The 26,365-nt window shown below is 40.9% G+C and overlaps 1 protein-coding gene across 1 annotated transcript; it reads right to left on the minus strand.

Moving 5' to 3' along the window:
• Positions 1 to 5,057: 5,057 nt before the first annotated feature.
• Positions 5,058 to 26,093, minus strand: loxl1 (lysyl oxidase-like 1). Its single transcript, XM_062388499.1, has 7 exons — positions 24,598 to 26,093; positions 20,058 to 20,166; positions 18,493 to 18,630; positions 10,063 to 10,219; positions 9,566 to 9,661; positions 9,075 to 9,190; positions 5,058 to 7,195 (listed from the first exon to the last, which is right to left on the minus strand). The coding sequence occupies exons 1-7, from the start codon at positions 25,730 to 25,732 to the stop codon at positions 7,189 to 7,191; spliced, it is 1,758 nt and encodes a 585-aa protein (XP_062244483.1). The 5' UTR covers positions 25,733 to 26,093; the 3' UTR covers positions 5,058 to 7,188.
• Positions 26,094 to 26,365: the final 272 nt, after the last annotated feature.

The following is a 26,365-nucleotide window of genomic DNA, read 5'->3' on the forward strand; positions in this document are numbered from 1 at the left end:
CTCTGCTCTAGAATAATTAAATCTTGCAAATTAGCATAAACAAATAATAAAATGCCTGAGAGATATTACAAATAATCAAATAAAGATATATGCATTCAGTAACAGCTTAATTAAGCTCTTGCACATGCTACAGAGACCGCAAGCCAGATTAAACACATGTGACATCAGCGCGTACTAATACAAGAGTTGGGACCCAATTCAGGGGCCACCGCCTCAAGAGGCCGAAGTCTTTGCTTAACTTGAGGGAGGTGGTCTTTGTGGCCACGGAGACTGTGAAGGCTCAAACTAAATTAGATGGTCTGGTCTACAGAGGATTTCCTTGATCACTGTCCCCAGCTTGTTGCATCCTATTTGCAGTTGTGTTGCAACAGAGCGTGCTCGTTACGTTGTGTCACAGCGTCGGACGTCCAGTCGCCTACAACGAATCCTCGGATAGGTTGCAGCCTCATTGGAAGGAAGCTACAGAATGAGACTGTGCAGTTGTGCTGCTGTAATGCATTAGGTCTTCAAATGCAGCCCCTAAATGCTACAGTCTCTGAATGGACACACAGAGTGGTGTAATGATGGGATGGCAGAAAACTGAAGCTGAATGTTGTCTCGTTGTCATAGGTGCCCCTGTAAAGTTATGATAATGCAAAGCATGTGTTAAATTAAAGTTGATCAACGCAAATTTCTGCAGAACAGGGGGATAGAAAAAGTTAAAATAATGTATGGGGGGGGGGTTCTCATTGTTTGTCTGCTGGAGGCAGACAAACAACGATTTAAAATGTTCAAATTGTTAAAAATGTTGATTTAGACTAAAATAAAAACTGATAAAAGATCAAGATAGCCTTGTTGGTCTTATGAATTAAACATCTCAGAACCACCATCCGAGAATCCGCTTAACTCTTTTTTAACCTTGTGAACACATAATCTTAAAAAACGCCTCAAGAGAATCCCTTCAAATTTAGCACAAACGTTCACTTTTACCTCAGGATTAACTGAATTAACTAGATCTGGGCGTTCAAAGGTCAGAGGAATAAATCAGTCTCAGTTCAGGCTGACAGGTCATAACACCCTCCACAACCCGTCTCTATCCATCACAGATCCCTGAGGTTCAATCTCCTCCACGTTCATGTACAGGCGGTACAACTGTAATAGCCCATCGTCATCCCACAGCCCTCGTTCGGTCATGACTGACAAGTTCAAACCACAGAGCTGGTGTTTCTTCGTGTTTTTCATCAGCAGCATAGCTCCCATGGCCTCCATTCCTGCAGGGGCTTTGTGTATTCAATGACGTCTGGCCGCTGAGAATGCTGGAAGATCTAATCAGTCCTGCTCCACTTCACTCGATCTGTTTCCTCAATTAGGTTTGATGCTTCCAGCTGTGAAATGCTTGTTGCTTAACATGGGTTCGCTGCTAAAGTAAATGCAACTTGTTGTCGGGGGGGTATTTGTCTCGAGGGTTTTTATTGGCCCTCCCGACAGATCCTCTCCTTATCGACAATCAGACATAGCATTTTGCAGCCCAGAGCAACGTATTTACATATGCAACGGACTCTTGCTGTTATCGTGTTGCAAGCCGATCTATGTGCAGTCTCTCATCTTTGCCGTTTCTCAAGATACTAATACATTATCTTGTCACATGTTCTTTTGATCGGGTGCCAAGCTGTTTTTGCAGAGCTCACGCACTGAATGAAAGCAGGCCTGCAACTTTCGAGGGGAATTACATCACGCCTGCAAGTGCAGAGTGTGTCACCATACAAAAGAGTGATCTAACCCTGGTTTAACTCTTGGATCGGGAAGAGCAATGACGCTGCGCATCCTGCCAGCTAATCAGCAACATCTGACTCGTACAATCCCCTCGTAATCAAACAAGCATTTATACCAACACTTCCTCCTGCTACGTGCTGCTAGTTGTGTTAATTTGTCCCTCATGCCTCCTCCTGTTCTACTTTCTCAGTACCATGCTTGTGCTGGCACTGCTGGCAACGTGCATCATGTATATTCCATATCGCAGCGATACAGCGTGTGTCTGGCAGGCTTTGTTGCGTACAGCCCCTTAGGGGTGTTTTTATGTGCTCCATTCAGAGTCTCACACTGTTTGAATTCACTCGGGAAACACCCCCTAGCACATTTGTGATAAATACAATTGCATATTCATTTGTTGCAAGAAATGGGCCTAAATCATTTACATGTCTCTAATTCTACCGCTTTGACAGAAATGGCAGACGCTGCTGTTTGGAAATGGAGTACGTCTTTTTCATTACCAACAACAAGGACAGAAAGCCAGCACTTTAAATGCGGCTCCTGGTGGACATTGTGCAGTTTTGGCTGCATCCCACTGAGGAATAAATATCAGACTTAATTTATGCTACTTAACCAGATTTTATGAAAATATGTGAAAGTAGAAATGGAGGCCTGCTTGTGAAAAATGAAAACCTTTCAACAGGTCAAGCAAAGTCTATGCAGTGGTTTTTTGGAAAAGTATTACCTCTAAGTAAAAACAATTCAACGAATCATTTGTCTTCTCCCTCATTAGGAGTTGCCCATCTGTCTGTCCCCGCTCCTGTCTGTCTCTCTCACACACATACACAAACAAACATACAAAAAACAAACACATGCAGCCACATTAACATAATAAACACATATGTATTAAAGTAAAGCGCCACGTACTGCATCACTTTCACAAAGCAACCCAATGTGGCACAGAACGCTGGAATGGGCCGATTTTGTGTGAACAGCCTGAACAAACCATAACAAGAGGAAGTCCCTTCACTGGGGTCAGAGTTTTGTTAGGACGAAATATGAGAGTGAGAACTGCGTATCAAAACAACCAGATAATGGATTCTCATTCCTCCGGGCGACAGGAAATACTTCAACAAGGAATGTCTCTGTCTGTTCCAAATAGGATATTTCACAGCAGAATTACCACCTCGCAGCTGTATGCCTCCACCAGCCAGTCACAATCTGCACTGTGTTACCATTTTATTAGGTACAGGGCAGAGTGCAATGCAATACCATGGAGTATAAATATCATTGCTGCTAATATCCAGTTTTTGCCAAGAATTTGTCAGAATGAAGTTGATTCAACCCATTTTTTTCCACCATAAGGTATAGTTTCAATTCAAAATTGAGTTGATACCTTGTCACCAGCCCCTCCCAACGAGAAGCCCCAAAAGGGTCAGGGTGAGAATCTTTGGGAAGATTACTCTTCCGTCCCCAATATGTTTGGCGTTCACTCATAATACGATTGTGTTACCTCAAAATGCATGTTGCGTTACCTTGCAATCATTTTGCATATCCCCCTCATTACTTTTGTTCTTCTATTGCTTCTGAGCCATATGTAGAAGAGTACAGCTCAGGTTTTACTCTCTTTCTGACTGAGCCCGACCTAAACCCGATGGGCTATCTGTGTTTTGTGTCCGAACCCGAACTGAGCCTCAGGGCTTTAATATAAGCTACATTGTTTTATTCTGTCACAGACACCCATGGTAATGATTGTTTACCCCATCTACAGACACGTGGAATGTAATCAATTGGGTTTGGGCCACTTCAGGCACTTCTGACCTTCTTGGGCCAGACAAAATGGCTGTGAGCTTGAAGCTAGCAAAGTGCAATCTGGATCTGAACCCTAAGTGGCCCATGCGGTAGATGGAGAATTTGGCCTTAATAGCACCCAACTAATTTGGCCAATTTCAAAGCACCTTTATTTGACATGTGGTATTGCGATGGCTTACTTGTGGCCCACATTTACCGAACAGGAGAGCAACCCAAGTGCCTCACTCCACAAGGTATGTTGGCCAGATGACAGTGTGGCAGTGAGACAGTGAGACAGTGTTATAGTGTAGGCCAAATCTGGGACTCAACTAGAGTATTGTAAGTGAATGCAAAATTTTGAAAAGACAACATATAAAAAAAAATCTTGCTGTGATAATAATTGTTCTTCACATTTATTTCTGAGATGAATCCTCATACTGTTATGTTTATAGTGTATTTGTGCTTCTGTTTACACTTGGATGAGGTGACTCAATATTATCAGGACTTTTGAATCATCAAAGTGTGATTGAAGCTTGTAATAACTCTAGTGCTTTTCATTGGTTCACATTTCCATATGCCAGTGGGTCACATAATCACCATTACTCTTCAAGTCACTGGTACTATTAGATAATGAAAAGTGTGCAACTGCATTGAAAGCCTGTAAACGAGGCATTAGCTCTGATAACATCACAAGCTCCTCTCGCATTGTCGCAACACAGCATCCTGCTCCATGTCATGTTCAGAATCAAGATGACACGGAGAGTAAACCTGCAGAGATGAATGGGTCTGTGGCTGTGGAGTGACAGTGTGTGACAATAATGGAAATATGAACCAGTCAGAATATTTGTCATCGTCGACACATCTCAACATCAGCCAGGAACTCTTCAACAGCATCAACAAATAGCGGGACTGATTTGTGTATCTACAACACCTGTGCCCCCTGTTTGTATTACTATATATGCAGTGTGGGATTTTCTACATTTGTAAGGGTCTTATTTGCATCCATATGCCGGAATCATGTGTAGAAAAAAATCACACACAACACCTGGAAAAATGCCTTCATGTATTAAACAAATCACACCTAATCTTCTATGCAGCAGATGGATCCAATAATTTGTCACACTTTTCATTTGCCCCTTCTTTGGATCTACTGACATGTATCCGACGTAAACCTGTCGATGTGGTCTCATCTGAAGAATGAACCACCACTGTAAGAAAGCTTAATAGCATTCGTATCCCACTCTGAGCCCAGGAGATGTGTAAATGCATTTATTGTAGGCTATATGACATTTTGACAGGTGTTGAATACAAATTCCATCACTGCATGTCAAGGATGCTCCTTAACTGTCACCTACGTTTATGTTGTTGTTCCACTTGATGTCAGAGTCACGTGTTGATGCATCTTTCCAAATGTACAGTTTTTTGAGTGAGCTACCAGAGTGGATCAAATTAATCAGCTGACTTTTTACAGTACAAGGTGACATATGTACGTACTAGGTGCAATAGGCCTATTCTACATAAGAAACAGAAGGCAGAAATTGCAGAATGAAAAAACACATTTAATAATGTTGGTGGTTGGTCATTGTTTGATCCAGATTATCGCTGGGAAATGTTGCTTCCGTAATCACACTCATACACATTCTGAAAGTAATAATCCTTAAGATTGTAATGATGTCAAATCCCATTTTGCTATAATTGTAAGTGGCAGGATTCACTATTTTCAAACTCCATTAAAACTGCCCCCATATGCATTAGACAGCAGTACAGGTAAGTAATCTACTGCTGCTGTTGGTAAATGTATCTCACTGATATCATCCTCACTCTTTACTGTTTGCTTCCTTTACACTGGATCACTGCTGCAATAACAGAATGCTGATGCTTCAGATTAGCAACAATCTTGTCGACAAATAAGCTTCCGTGGGTAAAGGCAATGGACTCCAGTTTCAGTTTTCCACACACTGTTCAAAGTTTGAGTCAAACTTTTCTCCACACACAACACAAACAGTGATACTTTCTGTAGGTGTTTTAGGTCCAGAGTTTTAGGTAATCTGTGTAAACAGCTAGCTGCATATGCATGCAGATTAAATGTAATTGGTCAAACTATACATGGAAACCAGATGTTTTCCACCCACATTATCTTGCCCCTCACCAACAGATTCAGGCAACTGACTACAACTACAACTCCTCCTGTTACTGTGTCCTTCTTTTGGGTGGAGAACTACTTTTACCATGTGCAGCATGAAACACACTTTGGGATCTGTAGTATTAAACGGAATTTGTCACCTGTGACATGTGCCGCAGCAATATCGGAAATCTTAAGGATTATGACTTTAGGTTGGTGGTAATGTAGGTAAAAAGTCATTGTCTGCTGTACCAGATCACGTATACATTGATAGAAGCAGTAGAGTTGAAGGTTTCCTGTGTGCTGTCATAAACAGCCATGGCAGGGTTCTCCAAAGGAAACTAAACAGTTAACAGTAATCAACAGCTCACTCGGTTGGAGAGGTAGGTAGACGACTTTCTGGCACTCTGCATTAATAATAAGTCTGTAGCAGTAGTGTTTTTTCCTTCCAATAACACACACACACTTTGTATAATTCAGATAATCAAAGAAAATATATAAGATTTCCCAAATTACAGTAACAGGTCAGAATGGATAAACAAAGTACAAACAGTTACAACAAAAATAATCTCCACCGTTAAAGTCATGCACGTGTGGAATATTTGTATATACATTCTTCAAAAGGTGTAGATGACATATGTGCCATCTGACCAGTGTTGGTAGTTGAAGAAAAGACTCCAGGACAGTGTAAACACAGGGTTAACCTACTGCCAGTCTTGATTTCTGGAAAGCACCATTTTCTGCCAGCGGAGCTTCCTGTTCCTGTTTTACTGAAATAAGAAAGGACGAATGGGGACTAGAGGGTGCAGCACGCAGCATTGACAGTCCGTCTTTATCCGGACTTTACGATTTGATGTAGCTGAAAAATGAAAATAGGACCTGCTGTCCTCTTCTTGCTGATAACATAACATTAAACAGCATGTGCCCAGAGAATCACAGTATCCTAGCCACTGAGGCAGTGAAGACAAAAACAAAGCTAACACATTATACCTCTTCTGAGTCACTGGGTATATTTGTCTGCCCCCACACTGCATGGATGAATGCACTTGAGAAGACTTTGTCTCCTAATTTAGTTTTGGGGGGAATTTGTCTGAGCCCTGACCTATTAAAAGTCACTCCTTTCAGCTCTGGCACAATTTTATGCTTTATTTAAAATTCAAGGAGAGCCACTGTGTGGGGGGTTTGCATATAGATTTATGTGCGCAGATACAGTATAGCTGTCTTTGACAATAATATGTCCAAATGTGTGTCCAAACCTGATTGATAGGGTTGCAATATAGTTTGTTGATTGCAGGGATCTGAATTGTTGGTTCATTATTGTGATATCGATGTATAATATGTATTGTGTGTCTAATAACCCTCTCCCCCCCGACATTCTTCTCAGTGCCAGAGAGCACTTGTTCAGCACAGGTGCAGCATACCAAAACAGCAAAAGAAGAATAGAGACAAACAACATCAACAATGAACTAACAACAAATGGATTCCATTCACATTTCAACGGAATAGCAATCAGGGTCACTCTTGTGTGGCAGCCTCCCAGTGCCTGTTCAAGACCTGTGAAATAAACAACAAAAAACACTCAGAGGAGATGTAGGGCTCCAGATTCACTCAAGGAGTTTGACACAATAGGAAAGAATATAACTTATATACAGTGATAGGTAGGGCAAAATCAAATAGTATATATCAAATAGATCTCGCTTAACATTGTATTTACAGACAATGTGTTTCTGTTCACCTTTTTGGTCCCTTTGGACCATTTTAAAGAAGCTTGGTGTTTACACACTGTTATCCTTTTAATGTGCACAATTATGAATTATCCCCACCACATGGTAAGAGGCTTGGCGTTATATATTTCTATTTATCTTTTATTTTTTATGTGAGTTTGACTTGACAATTTAATTTGGTTCCACAAATGGTTCTTGCTATAATAACTGTAGTTCACTAATTGTATTTTTTTTAATGTGAGCTGAACAGCAATGAGCCTTCATCGACATGGTGACAATAATAAACACATATTATAGGTTATGGAATAGTCAAGTTTGGTTTGATTTAGGCCCAAAGATCGTTGTTCACACTAACAATACACAATAAGTTCTGGTTGTGGAACAGATTTTGTCCGAAGGCGTAAAAAAAATACATCAGAGTATCACTACAGCCTCATGCAGGCTTAGTTATGTTGAGTAATGGTTTGACATGCCTAGTTACAGACATTTCTACTGTAGTCAATTATAGTAATTTCATTTAATAATATAAACAGTAAATTATGTCAATACACTCTTTTGTAATTAGCAATAGTACACACACACACACACACACACACATTAAAGCAACATCTCATTTCAAATGCAAGCTAAGCTAAGCTAAAGTAAACAAAACTAAACAATATTAACCTATAATTCAATGTTTAATCTAATTTTTCCATTTTGTTGAAAGTCAAAACAAATTGTACAAATTAAATCAAAAATACTTCTGATTCTGATATCAGAATGGATACATTTTGTTTAGATTTTTTTTTCCCGCTATAATAACTATAATGGTATTAGGCAGGGGCTCCAGGCAAAAGTGACCTGGGGACACTCCATCAAACTGGGGGGCCTCGTGAGGCGCTTTCCAATCATAGCTTCTTTTCAGTCTCCTGTACATAGCTGATCATAGCATTTAAGAGGGTTCTCACCACATTGTCGTTGGTGTACTGTCATAATCAGCCATTCATGGCGCCCCCTCTAAGCTGTGAGCCCGAGGCAATTGCTTGGTTTGCCTACCCTGTTGCAACACCTCTGGTAGTAAGGCTCTTAGTATCTGCTTTGCATATAATTTCTGTATTGGCAACAGTACTTTGAATCTAACCATTATATCCAGTTTTCTGGAACCCTGCTAATGCTTTGGCAGCCATTCTTTTTATTTCACTGTACATTGACTAAGACCGACTGCAGCACTTGAACCTACTAGAGCACTTGAACCTACTGACGTTCTGCTTGTCTGTACCCACTCTCCATATGAGGTGATATAATAGCAAAAAGGATGTAATAGTAATTCTAAGTTCAATCATGTTCAACATCCCTTCTTCCTTTGAGGGAAAATATAAGGGTTTCAGAGGCTTTCGATTTTAAATGAAGACCATAATTCATGACACCAAATATTTCCGCCAAGAGCACATTAAGTCCTCTAAGTAGTTCAAAGCACTGCGAGGATCTTCATCAAACTGCATTTAGACTTCGTCTTGTCATGTGGTTAACTGTCAATCATTTGTGAGAAAATAACACAAACCCTGATTTCAAATTTGCCTTTTAGTTCTGATTCTGTAAAATAACAATGTCTATAAATTGCCACAGAATCAAAAATCAATCATAAACGGGAGATTTTTAGAGCTTTGCTATTATAATAATCAATGACCAACAATGCTATAAAATACTGTACAAACCATGTTACTTACTGTGCTATCTTGCAGTTGGTTGTTCGAACAAACCGTCCTGTATAGTGAATGTTACACCTGACCACGTTGTTGGTGTAGTCTGATTCCTTTACCAAGAATTTGGGATTTACCTGGAGCTGGAGACAAAGGAAGGAAAGCAAATTACAATTCACCATGAATCTCAACAAACAAATAATTGGCCCAACGATGCTTCAGACTTTTGTGTGCTTGCTATACATCTTGCACGCATATTGACCAAATCAAATATGCATGAAAATAGACAGTGTGATGGATGGGGATGCAGAGCCACTGAGCCACGAAATTCAGCAACTTGAAGAATGCTGAATAACTAGCAACATAACAACTTCTGAACTTTATAACTCTTTTAAAACCTGGATCAATTTGTTTTGGTATCTTAGACCCTCATGGTCTTCCATGAGCCGTGACCCCGTGTTGTACAAAAACTTGCTTTAATATTGAATACTGTATGTCCACACATAACAGAGTCTTACCTTTAGTATGTAGTTTCCAGGTTTGATGTCTGTGATATCGATCCACTGGCAGTCGATATCAGCATTGTATGTATCATAGCAGCCGGGGCTCAGACCCTGAATTAAAGAAGGTGGTGAGGGAAACACAGGTGAGGAATACTGATCTGAGCCACTAACAGTAGGAATTTTAGGTCAGCAAACACAAGCAGGATATTGAATAAATCCAACTCTAGCTAACCTAACTTTTTACTTAGTTGCACTTAACTGTTTTAATGAAATAAAAAGTTTTTCTGGCAAAACCATAGTGGATGGATATCACCATGTCGTCGATAAAGCATGTAGTGTCAATTTTATCAATTAACAGATTCAACATGTGAATATGCAGAATCCATAGTTGAGGGACAAGATTTCAGGGCAGGAAGCTGTCTGTTTTTTTTCATTTCTAGTTCAACCTCACATTTATTATTAGCCTCAAAATCATTTGACTGAATTTCCTCTCATGTGTCCATGGGCTGTACCTGAGTGTGAGAGGTGCAGGCGTAGCGCTTCAGGTGACCAAAGTCACAGGTGGTGTCCTCTAGACAGAAGCTCGCCTTGTGACCCTCTGCCACTTTACGGCCAGTGCTGGCCTCCAGTAAATCATAATGGCTGAACTCATCCATACTGTGGTAGTGCCTGTCAGATTGATCAAAGGACAAAAGTTCAGCAATCAGTGTTATTCCAATGTGTCATGTCTGCCTTTTCAACAATAATCAAGAGGAAGTTGATCAAAATTAATATACATCGTAATGACACGTTAACATGTGAATTTCAAAAGAAAAGTCCATTTGTCTGTGTATTCAAGCTGCTGAACTCATTGGTTAACAGGTTTGTAAGTGATGCTGCACCTTGAGTGAAAACATCATTAAATATGAAAGGACAATGGATAATAATTAATGGCAACGTTAAAGTATAGCTGAAGTACAACATTAACAAACTAATGATGAATGAATGTGGTTAATTAGCTCATACCAGAAGTGTGTGTGTGTGTGTGTGTGTGTGTGTGTGTGTGTGTGTGTGTGTGTGTGTGTGTGTGTGTGTGTGTGTGTGCTGCTGGCCTCATCAATAAGGCCCGGGAGCCTATCACTGGATTGGACTGATGACACTTACAAAAGTATTGCACGATTCCTTCCCTGGAGCATAGACGTTTTTCATATTTTATTTTGTTTCCTATTTTTTAGATTCATACTTGCACAAACACACCACAGCCAATTACTTGCATTTGTAAACCTATCTGGCAATAAATCCTGATTCTGATTACCATAGGGAATGCGCCCTGCAAATGAGATATTAGCAAGTTGTGCAATGTGGTCCGAAACTGTATAGGTTAACAGTTGGCAGAAATTACCCAGCAGTATGAGCAAACCATGATTTTCTCCAGTATGACAATTCAGGTGAGAGATCTGCTATAAAGTGAGTAAATACAGGTACAAATCTTGTGGTCTTGGGTAGGGGGAGGCTGTGGAGCGGCACTGAATATGAAGCATGGCTATAAGGTTTCTATCTGTCACATAAATAGTCACAGGCACAACAAAGATAGTATGATAAGACTGAGAATTCCCAGGTGGCAAAATCTATTGCAATCTAATTACAGCAGCTCAACAAATAAATCCAACGTTTATGAAGCTCAGAAAGGTGTTCATCTAACTCAATGGCCATTATTGAATCAGTTTGTAATGGGTTACTAGATTGCATGCATTTGTTGTATTGCACTGTATGTATCATAATGCTCAAACCATACAGAAAAAATGCCAAGTCCAGGGCACATAAAATTGAAAAAACAAGTTGATATAATTTACTGTCAGTCATTGTTATTAGCTAGCGGGATACAATATCCCAGTGGTATGAACAAGGCATGTCCCCAGCCGCCAACACGGTTATATGTGAACACACTATGGTGGCACTCTTTTTTAATTTAACACAACATTTAATAAGAAGGGAACATCTCAGCTGCCAATAGGGAATTTCTGGAGTGTTTACATGTTAGTTTAATGAGGTTTCTACTCTCAAATAATGTATGAGGGCGGAATCTTCCCCTTTCAAAGAAAAAAAAAAACTTTGTGTCCAATAAAGGGATTCTCCTTCTTGTTACCAAAGTTAGTTATGATAAAACAACAAACAAGAGGGTGCACAATAATGATTTATTTAGTGTTTTTAATTTCATCTGCCAGAGAGGTTATGTTTTCACCCCTGTCTGTTCGATTTTGGCGGTAGGATTACACAAAAACTTCTGAGTGGATTTCTAAAGAAACCTTGGTTGAAGGATGGTGCACTGGAAAACAAAAAAATGTTGGCGCAGACACAGACAAAGAAGCAGGTCCTGGAATTTTTTCTATAACTTTCTTTAAAATGTTCTCTCTCATCTCGTGAGAACCTTTATTTTACCTTTTACTCTTTGTACCTGTCAATCCAGATCTATTGCGATCAATAGTGGCATGAGAGTGACATTCATGCGGGTGCATTTGCAATGGGTATTTTCCTGACCCATACCATATCTTTCCAATAAATTTCTCTGTAATCCGTCCAGTATATTTTGTATAATGCTGCTAATTAAAAGACAGACAGACAACAAAGTAAAAACAAATGACCTCATTGCCGGAGGTAATGATCAGATTTAAAGCAAATCCTCCATAAAATGTTGATCCAAATAACAAAGTTAAAATGTTCTTGAGGGGGTCAGCCCAAATGAAATTATACAACACAAGATTTAAAGAAACCTTTATGGGTTTACTAAAAGGTATACTTCTGTTCTTCAGTGACTCATAAATGGCGCCATACAGTATAGTTAAGTGGTGTTGACTTTAGTTGTTGTAGCAGGTGAGGTAAGCACTGGCTCTCTGACAGTCAGACTAACTCACACTATATAAATATTGTTCTTTCGTGTTACCTCATGGCCCAAGTTTCAACATAGCAACAGCTTTAACTCCAACAGTCATTAAAGACTGAAAGACGACCTGGATGGAAAGTGGGTACTTTCCACTGATGAAGTGAAGTGACCATTCAAGGCCTCGTTCTTTCCAGTGGAGAGGAAACCAATTAGACGTAAGGCTCAGGTAGAAACCTGGGAGATGTTATCTGGGGCCAAACATATTTTTACTGTGACTTTGGGCATAACTTACTCTCTAGTATTTGTTGACATGATAATGTATGGATCCATGTCCATTCATAGACTTATATATACCCTGTGGGGCACATGGGTACACATTCACACTGTGCTCCAGTTCCCTCCAGTTCCCAGGGAGGGAACTGGAGGCCCTTTGAGTTCCTAAACCTGGCATTCATTACAGTGGCAATTTTGAGATGATAATCTACAGTATGTGATGGTGTGTGTGAAACAGAAAGACGGAGTATAGGAGGCAGAGGAAAAGAGTGGGAATAGGAGGAGCTGGACTACGATGTGCCTGGAAAAATCCCCGGCCTCCTTGGATTCCTGGACTCTCCCTCACTGACGATGTCAGCTGCAGAGAATGTGGTGTTGGAAGAACACATAAAAGGACTTAACAAGAAAAGCTTGTAATCGTAATGTACCAAGCATTCCAGGTCGTGTTCATAGACATGAGCCATTTTCAACAAACAAGCTCAGATCACAATTCTGGTTGTGAAACTGAAATCTACAGTATAGTTACAGTAACTACGCAAATTGCCTGGTGTTTGTCGTTCATGAAGTATAATCTGAATATGAACATGTATGTCCAAGCACCTGCACAAACAGCTGCCACGATCCTTTTTTAACAAAGGTCACGTAGCTTTAAGCTAGGGTTAGTAAAATTATCCTGGAAAAAAATGCAACTGATGCATCTCACTCCCTCCAGTCGGGTCTTTGGTCAAAGCTGCGCTCTCAAAAAACATGAACGCTCACTGCCTGACGACTACTAGCTCACTTCTCCGTAACTCACTCAAACTTCTGGCTATTGTCCCTGCCTCAGCGGTGTATGTCTCTATGGCTTGTGAAGACTCTGGTCATACCAAATAAGAGCAAGGGCAGGTTGGTTGGTAACAGACGAGTGAACCATTTAAGTTGAACCAAATTAAAATATTTGTCCAGATTCCTGGAAGGGCCACAGACATTGTTCACTTGTTTTTTCTTCCAGACAACTTTATTTATTGATGGCTATCGGGACTTGAGGAGAATGTCAACAAAGAAGATTAAAAAAAAATTCAGATACAGATTTCTATCTCTACATTTAGTAAAATTGAGTAACAAGTTGGGGGTAAGACGAAGAACCATTCAAATAACTTTTGAAGTGTAGAAAATAAAAGTTAATTTCAATTACGGCCACTCTAATTGGTATGAAAACAAAAGTCGATTTGGATTCTGTTTCCTCATATTGGTTAAAAAAAAAATACACAGGATTCCATCATTTTCACAGCCTGTGATACACAAGAGGATGCTGTCCCCCTTCCTTCCTCTAATGCCCAAGAGTGAATGTAGGGAGAAGCAAAGCTGTCAACCACACAGCTTATTCGACAAAAATGTGGGGCAGGGAAGTTTATTGTGAGAATCTGAGCTTGAGATTTTCTTCCCCCTAAAGAGATTTCTTTGTAACCAAACGCTGCGTCCCAGTAACCCTTATACCTTAACAGTAGTTTGATCTGGTGTCACTGCCTGACAGGAGGAATGGATTGATTTGTCATTCCGATCACACAAGCCAGTGGAATGATTATCCTTGGCTTTCTGCCCCCTGGGAACTGCTGTGTAAATGCAGACTGATGTCAGACAGTGCCAACAACACTGCCAATCTCCAAAGGCCAGTCGACATTCCTCCAAGATGAGGACAGTATAGAGTATAGAGCCTGGTACAATAAAGCGTCAGTGCACGGGAGGACTCTCTGGAAGTGTGATAAGAGCCCAGTCCACATGGAATACCATGTTATAAAACAATGACGATAGCCTCTGAATCACCTCATCAGCAGTCCCTGCAGAGCTGCTCCATCTGAGCCAGTGCCGCTCTGGCTAAACCAACTAAAGTCTGTCCACTGAGGAAGACACAATAAGAGAGAGAGAGAGGGAGATAACTGCTCTCTGAATTGATCAAAGCCACAATGTTTAATATCATCGTTTTTCATGTACAGTGGAATTCGAGAGTGTATCGACCAGTTGTTCTATTTCACGCGTGGTTGACTCATAAATGAACTCCATAGGTTTGACCCCCCCTTTAGGGCAGCATAATGAAACATACTGTGTGCAAACTTTCAAAGTCAACAACCTCACAGTGCTCCACTTCAACAGAGGACTCCCACTGCCCTGCAAACCCACCATGAACCCAGGCATTTGAAACGTTAGTGCCGAGGTTACGCCTTCAGGGGTGGGCCATCACCAGAGAAATGACAAGCAAGCGCTATAATATTTTACAAACCAGGGCCTACATCCAAACTCATTTGCTGCCAAAGCGTTTTTTCTTCTAGTGTCCACTGGATATAATGAGGCCAGCTGGGACTATGAGGGCTGAGTTACAGTCATCTCCCAGTGATGAGAGGGTGAGAGCTGCTGATCTTGTATTACACAAGGTCAGTTAGTTTGATCTAGAGGTGATAACTTTATATAAAAACAGTTTTTCAAAGGTAACCACTGCTGTCCCCGACTGAATCAGTAGTTTAGTGCAGTGGTTCATTGGAAACTCATCTTATTACCTCCAGTACACATGGTTTTCACTCACGTTTCACTAAAGTCTGTTACCAAGCAAAATCAAACAAAAATAACAATGTATCACGAAAGGATGACAAATGACCCAAAGAAGAACCCATTAAATCTTGGTGCAGATTCACATTACGTAACATTACGAGACAGCCCATTTCTGATCTGATATTTATGTCAGTAATAATTGGCTGCTGAGATATTAACCCTGGGTTCACTGCTTGTATATGTCGTAGTCTTGCATTGAATTGAATTTGACAGCTTGGACTACCAACATACTGAATCAACAGAGGTACATATTTAGAGCCAGGGTGCTAAGCCAGAGCAGCCAACAATTTGAAAATATATAACCCTGGAGTTTTTTAGGATAATTAAAAAACCCAGAAACCCAGAGCCTACTGAATATACAATTTAGTTCATGAACTTACACTTATATTTTATTGAATATTTGTTAAATAACAATTTTTCAAAGATTTTTGAATGGATGCTAATTTTAAATATATTAAAAAAAAATCTCAAGTACCCCCTGGAGTACCTTCAAGCCAGAGCAGCCAACAATTTGAAAATATATAACTGATACATCCCGGCCCCTCATCAGCCCGGTCATCTAAGCCAGTGGTTCTCAACCTTTTTTCAGTGACGTAGCCCCTTCGAAGAAAAAATTCTGCCGAGTACCCCCTAACCAGCGCAAAGCATTTTTGGTTGAAAGAAAGATGTAATGTGATTTATTAAGCCTTGTAACTAGACACATTCAAAATACATTGCTCATTTGTATTGGTCTCTCTTGAACTATTTCGAAATAAAAAGATATAAAAATAACTAAAGACTTTAATTATTATCTCAATATAAATAAAGATTTGTGCACCTCAAAATAATTATCAACTTAAAGTGACCTCTTTTGGGATCATTATAAAGATATGTTCTCGAACTGAACTCATGAACTTAATTATAGCTAAACACTTCTTCACAAAAAATAAATCATTAACTTAGTTTTAAATAAAAGATTAGCTCAAAACATATTTTTTTAATATTTATCATCTTAAAATATCTTCTTTAAAGATCGAAAAGAATACTGACAGGTAGCTTGTTTCCGTTTGCTTTGGGGAGGCTTTTCGCATTGTGTCTTGAGATGACCTGAATTCAGAAAGTTTCCTCTTAAAAAACTCAGGTGGCTTACCAACATGAATTTCATGTTTTGTCTGGAGATACCGCTGAAGATGTGGTGGCTTAATGCCACTGTTGGCTAATCTCTCCCCACAGAAAACACAAAAAGTGTAAATAACCCAATCTATGTTATTGTTAATATTATTGAAGTGTCCAGCTGTTATTTTATTGTGAAATATTTGCTCGCTTTAAGGTCATACAATTTCGTTTCCGCTTTTGTATTACATGCTTTTATTTTGAAAGGGTACTGGTAGAGACGCGGACTTCTTGTTATGAATCATTAACTTCACAACGGAAAACTTTTACGTTTTAGCGCCCCTCCGAAGAGGCACAAACTCTCACGGTGTTGTTTAGGGAAGGCTCTCTGCTCTGGTTTCGCCTTCTTTGGTACTTGTCCCTCCGTGTTTTTGAATGGATGCTAATTTTAAATATATTAAAAAAAAATCTCAAGTACCCCCTGGACTACCTTCAAGTGCCCCCAGGGGTACGTGTACCCCCATTTGAGAATCACTGATCTAAGCTATGCCCTCAAAACACATGAACAGATGAAAAGCAAACTTTTCTGTGACCCTAGCTTATGGCTATCATTCCATTTGGTCAGAATGAAATGATTCCTGCAAGGGCCACAGGCACCATTGAGGACGACAAACTATTATTTGTGCAATTAAGGTGAAGCAACTGATTAGCTCAGGAACAAGATCAGGTCAAACAGTTTCAAACAGCAATGTGCGACTTGTGGGAATGCTAAAAACACTCCCTTCAATGGAAAGTAAATAAAAACTGTATGAAAGTCTACGCTCACTTGTCCATTATTTCAATACAAGCAAATTCCCAGTGAAGTTTCTCTCATTTACCTGTTTTTTTCTGCTGCTGTTGGCAGACAAAAGATGTAAGTAAGACATAGTTACTGAAATGCAGCCCATTTAGACCAGCAGTTGCTTCCAAGCCTGCCAATTTTAATAAGAGGCAGACACAGGTATAGTTACAAAAGGGGAAAGCAATAACTTGGGCTCTTTTTTTAAAATAGGAAGTCGCTAAAAGGATCATAAAGCCCTTCCTGAAGATGTAATGGAAACTGTTCATGTCAAAAATCTCAAAAAAGCAGCAGCAAACGTGGAAACACAAATATTTTATCAGTTGACAAATGCTCTAGCTTCATCACACAGTCAGTTAGTCGGCCTGTCGGGAACTTTCGTATTTCCAAGGCTGACTCATCGTTGTGGTCCCGCCAAAAAAAAGTGACCAAACTATGAAGAGTGACTCTGAATCTTTGAACTGAAATTAATGGAGTCTTTTAAATCAGCAAAGTAATTCATGAATTCCATTTCCATTTTGAATTTAAAGCTTACTTCACCCTCCCATCGCAGGCCATGGAATATCGTGTCATGTTGGTGTCCCAGCTGTTTAGACATCTAGCTAATAATGCTGCCTTCATGCCCTTAAAGTTAGTGAGATGGCAATACTTGTGCAAATAAACAGTATTTACAGACATAATGTACCTTTAATTCTTTCTCTGCATTCACTTGCTCCTTTTCCACCTATTTAAAGCTTTTTGGTTTATAGGTGATGATGTTAAAACCCTGCAACTTGTGTACCAACATTGTTGTTCCGACTTGAGATAGCGTTTATGTCAATTTGGAACCAATTTCCTCCCAACACCTCATGAACGCACAATAAGATCATAAGTGTAAGCTGGATTGCTTTTTCACCCTTTTATTCTACTTGCTGTTGCCTGGGTGGATGTAGAGTTAAACAAATAAAATAGTCAAGTCTCTTCCTGACTGGACCAAGAAGTACAAAATACCATTTATCATGATTCCGTAGATTATTTAAATATTATTCATGGAACATTATTATTTACAAATTCCCCACTAACAACAGCTACATCGGAAATTTTACAACTTTTAGAACTTATAAAACCAAAACAAGCATCCATCTATTTGTTATGTACCAGCCCATATGTACAGACATAAAAAATACAATGTGTAAGAATAAAATCAGACTGACAAAGAAGTGCTTGTCGACTCCCTGGTTACCACAGCAGCTGATATTATTGTGAATAAAGCCGACAAGCTGATAGGATAAAATCTGTTTTGTATTTAGCACTTACTGATGACAGCTATGCCACTCCCAGGTGTGACGTGGCCTGTTCGGCATGAAGTCGGCAGTGCCCTTGTTCTTCACCCTCTGTGGGAATCGCAGCAAGACCCTGACATCGTAGTCACTGGTCTCAGGGCCATAGGCAGAGCTGAATGGCAGAGACATACAACAAACAAGAACACGGTGAGGGGAAACTGCACAAGTGGCTGCCAAAAGGAATGTCAGCATGTCTGTTTCTCATACCTAAGACAAGGAATAGGAGAAAAAAAGGATCAGATTTGAAAAGGCTTGGAAGCAGGAGGATCTCTGTTCAATAATTCATTTTACACACAACAGCCGTTTCTCGACATTTCTAACATGGACACAGGGAACACTCTCTTTTTTCGCGGAAAAGGAGGCACAACACTTCAATACCCCCAAGATGTGAGGCGAGTGTCTTGTGGCTGTTGACATTCGAGTGTATGGCAAATTACAACAGCCCATCTGTATGTGATTGCTGCAAACTCAGACAGGATATGAAAGGGCTTTGAGGGATGGCTGTGCTTGTGATGGGAAGAGGGCAAATAGAGCAGCCATGGGGACAGCACGCTTTCATCATTTCAATAGTGTCCTTAGTGCAGAGACAGTCAAAGGGCCCAGGGCTGGGGCTCAGGGGATTCTATCCACAGACACAGAGAAATGAAACTAAAGGCAGCCTGGATCCCTGGAGGTGACTATAGTATTTTGGTTCACTGTTATGCTGGTGATGAACAAAATGCATGACCTCTTTCAGATATTATTTCAAAGAGTATATATAATCCTTTGGGCTATTTTATAATTTTGAATGGGTAAAGGTACTCAAAGGGTAAAGCAGTTCATAAAAACAAATGTTTGTAAAGTACTGAAGCAGAGTGCAACCTGAACCTGCAACCAGTCTATCAGAGGGCAGGACAGGAAACACAATCTATCACTTCCAATTTACTTGTCCAAATCACCAGATGTAGAATAGAGGTAAAAACCTGCCATTCAGGACCTATTCCAGGCAGATTAAGCCCCACCCCTACCGGCCTGTTACAATTTTCTAAATCCCCTTCGCTGCAGAAAACAAGTTATGCAATAAGAGTTTGCATCATTTAATAAAGATCTGCATCATGCAACACCTAATTTTTTAATGAGAATTTAATTGCAGAGAATAAGCCAATTTAACAACATGCATCCTGGGTTTAATGTCCCCCCAGTTGACAGTTGTGTTTGGTCAAATAAATACAAACAATACTGAGCACTTACATCCCCTTTAAAGGAATGATAATTGGTGCAGCCACACCATTCTCCAGCACTACGACAGTGTTGGGGTGTTAGGTGTGGTTATGTGATACTATTTTGACATAAATTTCATATTTTCTTATCTAAACACTGAGCCACAATCCTGCCCTCAATATGCAGGAAAAACCATTACAATGAAAATATAAAAAAACATAACCTGTAGGGGCAAGCACATTCTAGATGCTGCGACATGAGAGTGAACCCACTGAAAAAGTAAAGAATGTATAAATAAATCAAAGCTTGGCGGTAAAGGGCGACCAGAATTGAGTTTACCTTGACAGACATTTTTCCTCTGCAGCACAGCGGAGAGAATACATGTGCGCTCTCTGGATGTATGTCGAGGCCTGGACATAATTGGGATCAGGAACCAGGTCAGGAAAACCTGAAAAGATAGAAAGACTGTTCAGCCTATATAGTCAGTCACATTTATATTTATTTTTTATAAAGAAGAATAGCAGTTCATTCACAGAAATTTGTGGGATTTCTTAAAAAAACAAAAAAAAACAAGTGTAATTACTTAAACACCTCAATAGAAGTAAATAAGCTCATGAAATGTATTTATAGCACAGTTTTTATGATTTCCTTTACAATTAGACTGGCTCTCAATAGACTGCACCTCTACCAAGTCCCAACAGCCCCTTTGAGATACCACATTTAAATCTGCTGGATCTGGATTTCTATTTGGATCCACACAAACTACACACACTCATAGATACTAGTTCTCTTAATAAGTCAAATTTGTATTTTGTCAAGATCCATGATTCATTCTCTGGGAAATAAGGGAGAAGGTCAAGAAACACAACATTGGGTCTGTCCCATTGCTTGGATTCACCCAGTTATTTAATTGATTATTTCTTGGTTAATGTCCCATTCTCCCACCAGTATGGTGAAAATCAGCTCAGTAGTGTTTGTGTAATCCTTCTAACAAGAAATAAACCAACACACAGGGGTGAAAACATAACCTCTGTTGCGGTGGTAGTTAAAGTAATCCAACTGTCAATGACTGATCTTTTTTATCACGACATGTCAACTTTTAATTTCTGCATTCCAGCCTGAAACTGCACATTTCTTATACATTTTTTATAACCTGTGGGATATATATGGTGGTGCTGATGGAGGATTCGATGGGTGATGATGCAGTGACAGGGCCTGCAGTTCAAGACTGGGTCAGAGATCGCCATTGGCCACCAATCACTGGGCATTCCTGATTATTATCATGTTTTTTTAATAAGAAGCTTTTTGCGAATGTTCTTCTCAGACAGTGGTGATCAGGGTTAGAGAACACCATGGTAAACTTGGACCTCTCAATAGTTAAAGGCTACATTCATATTAATACATTTTAGATTGAAATTGCATCAACTCAACAATGTGTTTGTTTGACTTCCAAATATATTTTATCATTTGAGGAAACAGTTCTTGCTTCCTTGACAACATAACGGAACTTTCACGACTCAACTTTAACATGTATGTGCTATTTCAGACTAAACTTTAGCATACTAAACATAGCATGAGAAGACGTTACCACAGAGGCCGAATCTGTTGGGAAAAAGGCAAAAATTTGAAATATCAAAGCTTAATCTCCAAGTCTTCAAAGGAGGGCCTGGTGTAATGCAGCCAGTGTTTTTCATGCTTTGCTTTCTGCGATCAAGTGATGGAGATGAAGAGATGGAGAGAGGCTATTCAGCAAGTGAACCAGACGGAGACACAGACCCGAAGAACGTGCGTGCCAGGTTAAAACAACAGTGATCTCACACTACTCCAGTTTTTAAGGTGGGCCGCTGACCAAGTCTGTCGGAAAACCTGAGGAGCAAGTAAAAAGCGGGACTGACTTGTCAACGTAAATGTCTTTCTATCTCATTCCCAGTAAAGGCCTTGCCAGCAGGGGTCTCTGGCATGGCTTATCACCCCTCTCTGTTCAGCTCATAAAGGCCAGACATGTTTTAATGTGAGATTGTTCAGGCAACTCAAACTCAAACCATCTGACCTCTAAGCCTGGAAGCATTAACATAATCATGAAAATGATGTATCAGAATCCTTTAGTTTCTAGCCTTTGCCCTGAACAATATTATCTTTGATTTTAGGAAACATGAAGGGCTTTATTCATGATGTGTTTATGAAACCCAGATAGGAAGTATCCCTTTTCTTTCATTCCCGGCTTTTGACAACCAGGTGATTCTTGCCTCCCCAGCTGCAAGTTTAAATAAGGGTCTTGCCTTTTGCGGGTGTAGTGTAAACATCACATCTGACAGCTGTCTCTCTGAGGCCGACATATAGGACATCGTGAAGCTTCCTGGGCCAGACCATGTAAACACTGTAAGACCAGTGTGAAACGCTGAGGTTTTCCAACAGCACCCTCCACTCCATTTTTTCCCCTGCCGCTCTCCCTGAGAAGGCTTTGTTCTCTGCCCTCTAATCTTTTGAAATGTGAAATTGGGTCTCTTTCAGAGAGATAAAATGTATTGAGAAGCCAAAGCTGATCAGCTCTCGACAGCATGTGACAAAGCCACACATCACACTCTAAGTGGGGCACAGAGGGAAGGAAGTGGATCTTGCCAGGCTTTTTAAACTACATAGCGTTATAAAAGACATGAGGGCTCCCTCTCTTGATGCACCTGCTTTAAGCTATGAGCGATGAGGACTGACATATTTTAATTTATTGAGGTTATCTCACAATGAAAAAACAGAAATCACATCATCGATACTTTCACAACTTCCCTTGACAGACAGTTCATACTCTACCTTTTCTTATTAAAATAAAAACTATTGAATCTATTTTCATGCCTATCAACCAAATTATTTCTGGTGGTCAATTGACATATTATGAATCAATATAATTAAGGGTAAAGTATTTTTAATCTATACTTTGTATTTTTTCCTGTAAAGCTGTCTTGGATACCTTGAAAAGTGATACATAAATGCAAGTTATAATTATTATTATAAGCATTGTTATTATCAATATCAGTAATTGTTTCACACTAACATGTTTTTTTCATTTGAAGACATGAAACTGCTCTGGTGAAATAACTGGTGCTGCCTCGCTGCTGCCTTGATGAATTATTCACTCAAACCTATGCTGCTGAATTTGTCAGGGAGTGTGAGAGTAACAAAGAGTGACATGAAATGACGATTTGCTGCAAGATGCATAGCTCGGCCATTATGCAGCCTTACTGAAAACCACATCTTTCTTTAACCTTAATGAAAGTGCATTTCATGCTTAAAGCAAACCCTGAGCTTTGAACACAAACCATCTACATTAATTGAGGTCATTGTCCCCATTGGTCATTGGCTGGTGTGCCTGGCTGAGGCCAAATCCAGAAGATGCAATTTTTACATAGGGTCTAAATGTGTATGTGCGTTGAACACACATTACATGTTGTTTCCTATGAAGGATGCACAAGTAATAGGATGGAACTATGCGATCAATCTTGTTTTTTGGTCCTAAACTTAATTACTGCAGTAATCTGCATTGTAAATGCTGAGTCCATAGCCTAATTCTATGTACTCAGTAGCAACAATGATGAAATTGACAGATCATTTCATTAGTATTCAGGACACGGAAGTTGATTTTTATTTTGAATTTGCCTCCTGAACCTAATTGCCTCTGATACCACGCAACAATATATTTAAGATAGTATTATACAACCTGTGTTATTAGTCTGTTTAAAACTTGTAGATCACCGTAGTTATTCCAATACTGGAATAGCTTCTGTGCCGTGAGGCAGTGCAATAAAAATGTCAACTCTTCAACAGCTCCCTATGGCTGAATCCTTATCACAATGATTACAGAGAGCACCAAGGCATCTGCACATATGTTGGCTTTCTGTGCTGTATAAATGGCTCCCAGCTCTATAAAGTCTAATAAATGGTGTTTGCAAAGCATACAGCACAACAGAGATCACAACAGAAAATCTAAGTTTGCACAATTACGAGTTTCATTAGAGGTCCTCGTCTCCTGATAAATTCCTAATAGATTTACAGATCTGTGTCTGCTCTGTTACAGAAAGAGTCTGTGTGATTCCACACTTTCATTCACACACCCCCACCTCCAAATTACTCTGCCTAAATATTTCTTAGATTTCCCGTAGCTGAAGCAATGGACCCCATGTGTTACTGGGACTTTCCATGTTCTCCCTCGTCCTCAGGGTATGGTGAAGAACTGTAGCCCCCCACCCCTTCTTCTTTCCTCTTCCCTGTCCTCAAACCCGAGAGGCAACCACTGCCCAGCCCCACCCCCCCGTCACAAGCCCCACTATGAGGTCACCCCTATTGCAAAACTCCACACGCCTTAGAACCTCTTTCTTACAGAACAGAACCTCCCTCACAGAAACACAGTGGTTTGTGTGTGCACTCTCTCTCTCTACACTGGCAGGGCTCTCTCAACACCTGGTTCTAATAACCATACATGTGGGAAAAGATGAACCTTGTGTCCACTTACATTTTGTTTGTAAACCGAGTTCACGGCAGACTTTTGAGTGTCTGTTTCATTCTGATTACTTCATATATCTGACATGAGAGAGAGTGAGAGTATTTGAGGAGGGTTGTGATCCCTCCAGACTCCTGGGTTTCGACATATTTGAATTCATATGTCCAGCAATAACAGAGATCACATAGTGGTCTCTTGATAATCTGCCTCAACGATAAGACATACCTTTGGTGAATACCTACAAATAAACTCACTCCATTTCCCCCCAGGCAATTTAAAATATTTCAACTGTCACTCCTCTCATGTGTCAAGACTTGGTTAAACTTCTAGAACAAAATAAGAAATAGAGGATTCATTGTGTTAGTTCACAGACATCCAAGCGTACTGTACCTATCTGTTCCTGCCGGTACACACTTCCAACACTCATATTGGGGTTCTCAACGGCAGAGTTTGGAGAATTTCTTCCTGCAGGAATGGGCTGCAGAAAAGGAGGTTGGGGATTTCCAAAGGGAGGAAACTGCTCATATTGAGGGCTCCTGATTTGTGGTTGCACTGCCGGTCCAGTCCTGTCCTGTAACATCGGTGTAGCCTGGTTGGGATTGGGGACAGGGACAGCAGGACCAGTGTCCCCATTGAAGAGACTGTGGGTGTATCTGCGGTCCAGTCCATCTGCGAATGGTGGTTGTGCGGCACGTGCAGGAACCGCAGGAACAGCAGGAACAGCAGGAACCGCAGGAACAGGCCCGTAGCTGTAAGACTGGAAGTAACGGTAGCCATCATCAGTAAAGTCGGATGGGGAGCCAGGGAGCACCGGGGCTGCACCACCTGCATACCCTCCTCCAGGATATGCCTGGCCACCACCGTATCCTCCAACGGGATATCCTCCACCACCAACAGGCTGAAAGGGAGGCTCATAGCTCCTGACTGGTGCCTCAACATAACTAGGGTCATAAGGCACTGCTTGGAAGGGAGTCTGTTGAGGAAACTGGTATTGTGGGTAGGATGGTAAATTATAAGAGGATGAAGAGAAAGACGAGGATGATGATGAGGATGAAGAGCCGGTGGATGGCCTGAAGCGAGAGGCAGATGATCCCTGGAACTGGCTCCCACCTGTGCTGCCTGCAGTTAATCTCCAATTATCAGGTACTTGCCCAAAGCCAAAAGGATGTCTTGCCTGGCCACGGACAGTCTCAGAGGATCCTCTTGAAGGAGCCTGTCGGCGGACATTACCTCCCTGAGGCCTGCCTGGCGAGCGCGGATGAGAATCTGCCACAACCACCCTGGGAGCTCTGTCCTGGGCCCCTGCTCGAGCAGGGACATATTCAGCTCCACTGTTAAGAAGGCTAAACACCCGGCCATTGTTCTCCCACTGAATCACCTGCCTCCATGGAGTGGCAGAGCTGTCCTGCCCCTGGCCTTGGCCCTGACTCTGGCCCTGGCTCTGCCCCTCAGCCTGTGCAGCAACTTGAGCCTGCCCTGAGCCCAGCAGGGTGAACACCAAACATCCCACAAGAGTAGACAACATACTGGTTCCAGAGACACTGCAACTCACCACACTGGAAATAAACCCTCCCAGTCCACCAGAGGCTAAAACTCAAACCACCTGTAGCTGTGTCAATAAAAAATGCGGGTCGTCTTCCCACAGCTTGAGAGCGAGTGCTGAGACAGATGCAGGGTTGAGAAGCAGGCCTGCGGTTGAGTGCATCTGCAGGGTTTCACTGCCAGCAACAGACAAGGATGAATGTGCAGTCAGAAGCAATCACACCCAGGAGAGTCAAAGTGGGCTTCAGGAGACCCACTGGTGGTGTTACCGTCTGTTAGTGCTATGAGAATATGTCCTGAATTTGTGTCGGTCTGCTGGCTCGCCTGTCAGTAGACTGAGCATTGCTCTCTGCCTTCTGAAAAGAAGTGCCTGTGCACTACTGGACTGCAAGCTTCTATTTGCCTGATTGCTTACAATGGGCTGTGAAAAAATCTCAAACTTTTTTTTTTTTTAAACAGTGGTCTCACATGGCCCTAGTGCTAGTGATGTTTCCTGGCCTGCAGCAGCCAGAGCTCCAGAGTCAACATCATCCATCTGTGAAGGCATTCAGTCATACTGTACAAAACGTCTCACGTTCAACGGCTGGAACTCTTTGCTCATCTTGTTACAAGCACA

The sequence above is a fragment of the Platichthys flesus genome, chromosome 1 (genome assembly GCF_949316205.1).
Source record: "Platichthys flesus chromosome 1, fPlaFle2.1, whole genome shotgun sequence".
In the NCBI taxonomy this organism is placed as follows: domain Eukaryota; kingdom Metazoa; phylum Chordata; class Actinopteri; order Pleuronectiformes; family Pleuronectidae; genus Platichthys; species Platichthys flesus.

Coding starts and splice junctions, on each gene's coding strand:
- loxl1 (XM_062388499.1), bottom strand. CDS start 25,732: ATGTTGTCTACTCTTGTGGGATGTTTGGTGTTCACCCTGCTGGGCTCA. Junction 20,167..24,597: donor GTACCGGCAGGAACAGATAG/GTACAGTACGCT, acceptor CTATCTTTTCAG/GTTTTCCTGACCTGGTTCCT. Junction 9,191..9,565: donor CTGGAAACTACATACTAAAG/GTAAGACTCTGT, acceptor CTTTGTCTCCAG/CTCCAGGTAAATCCCAAATT.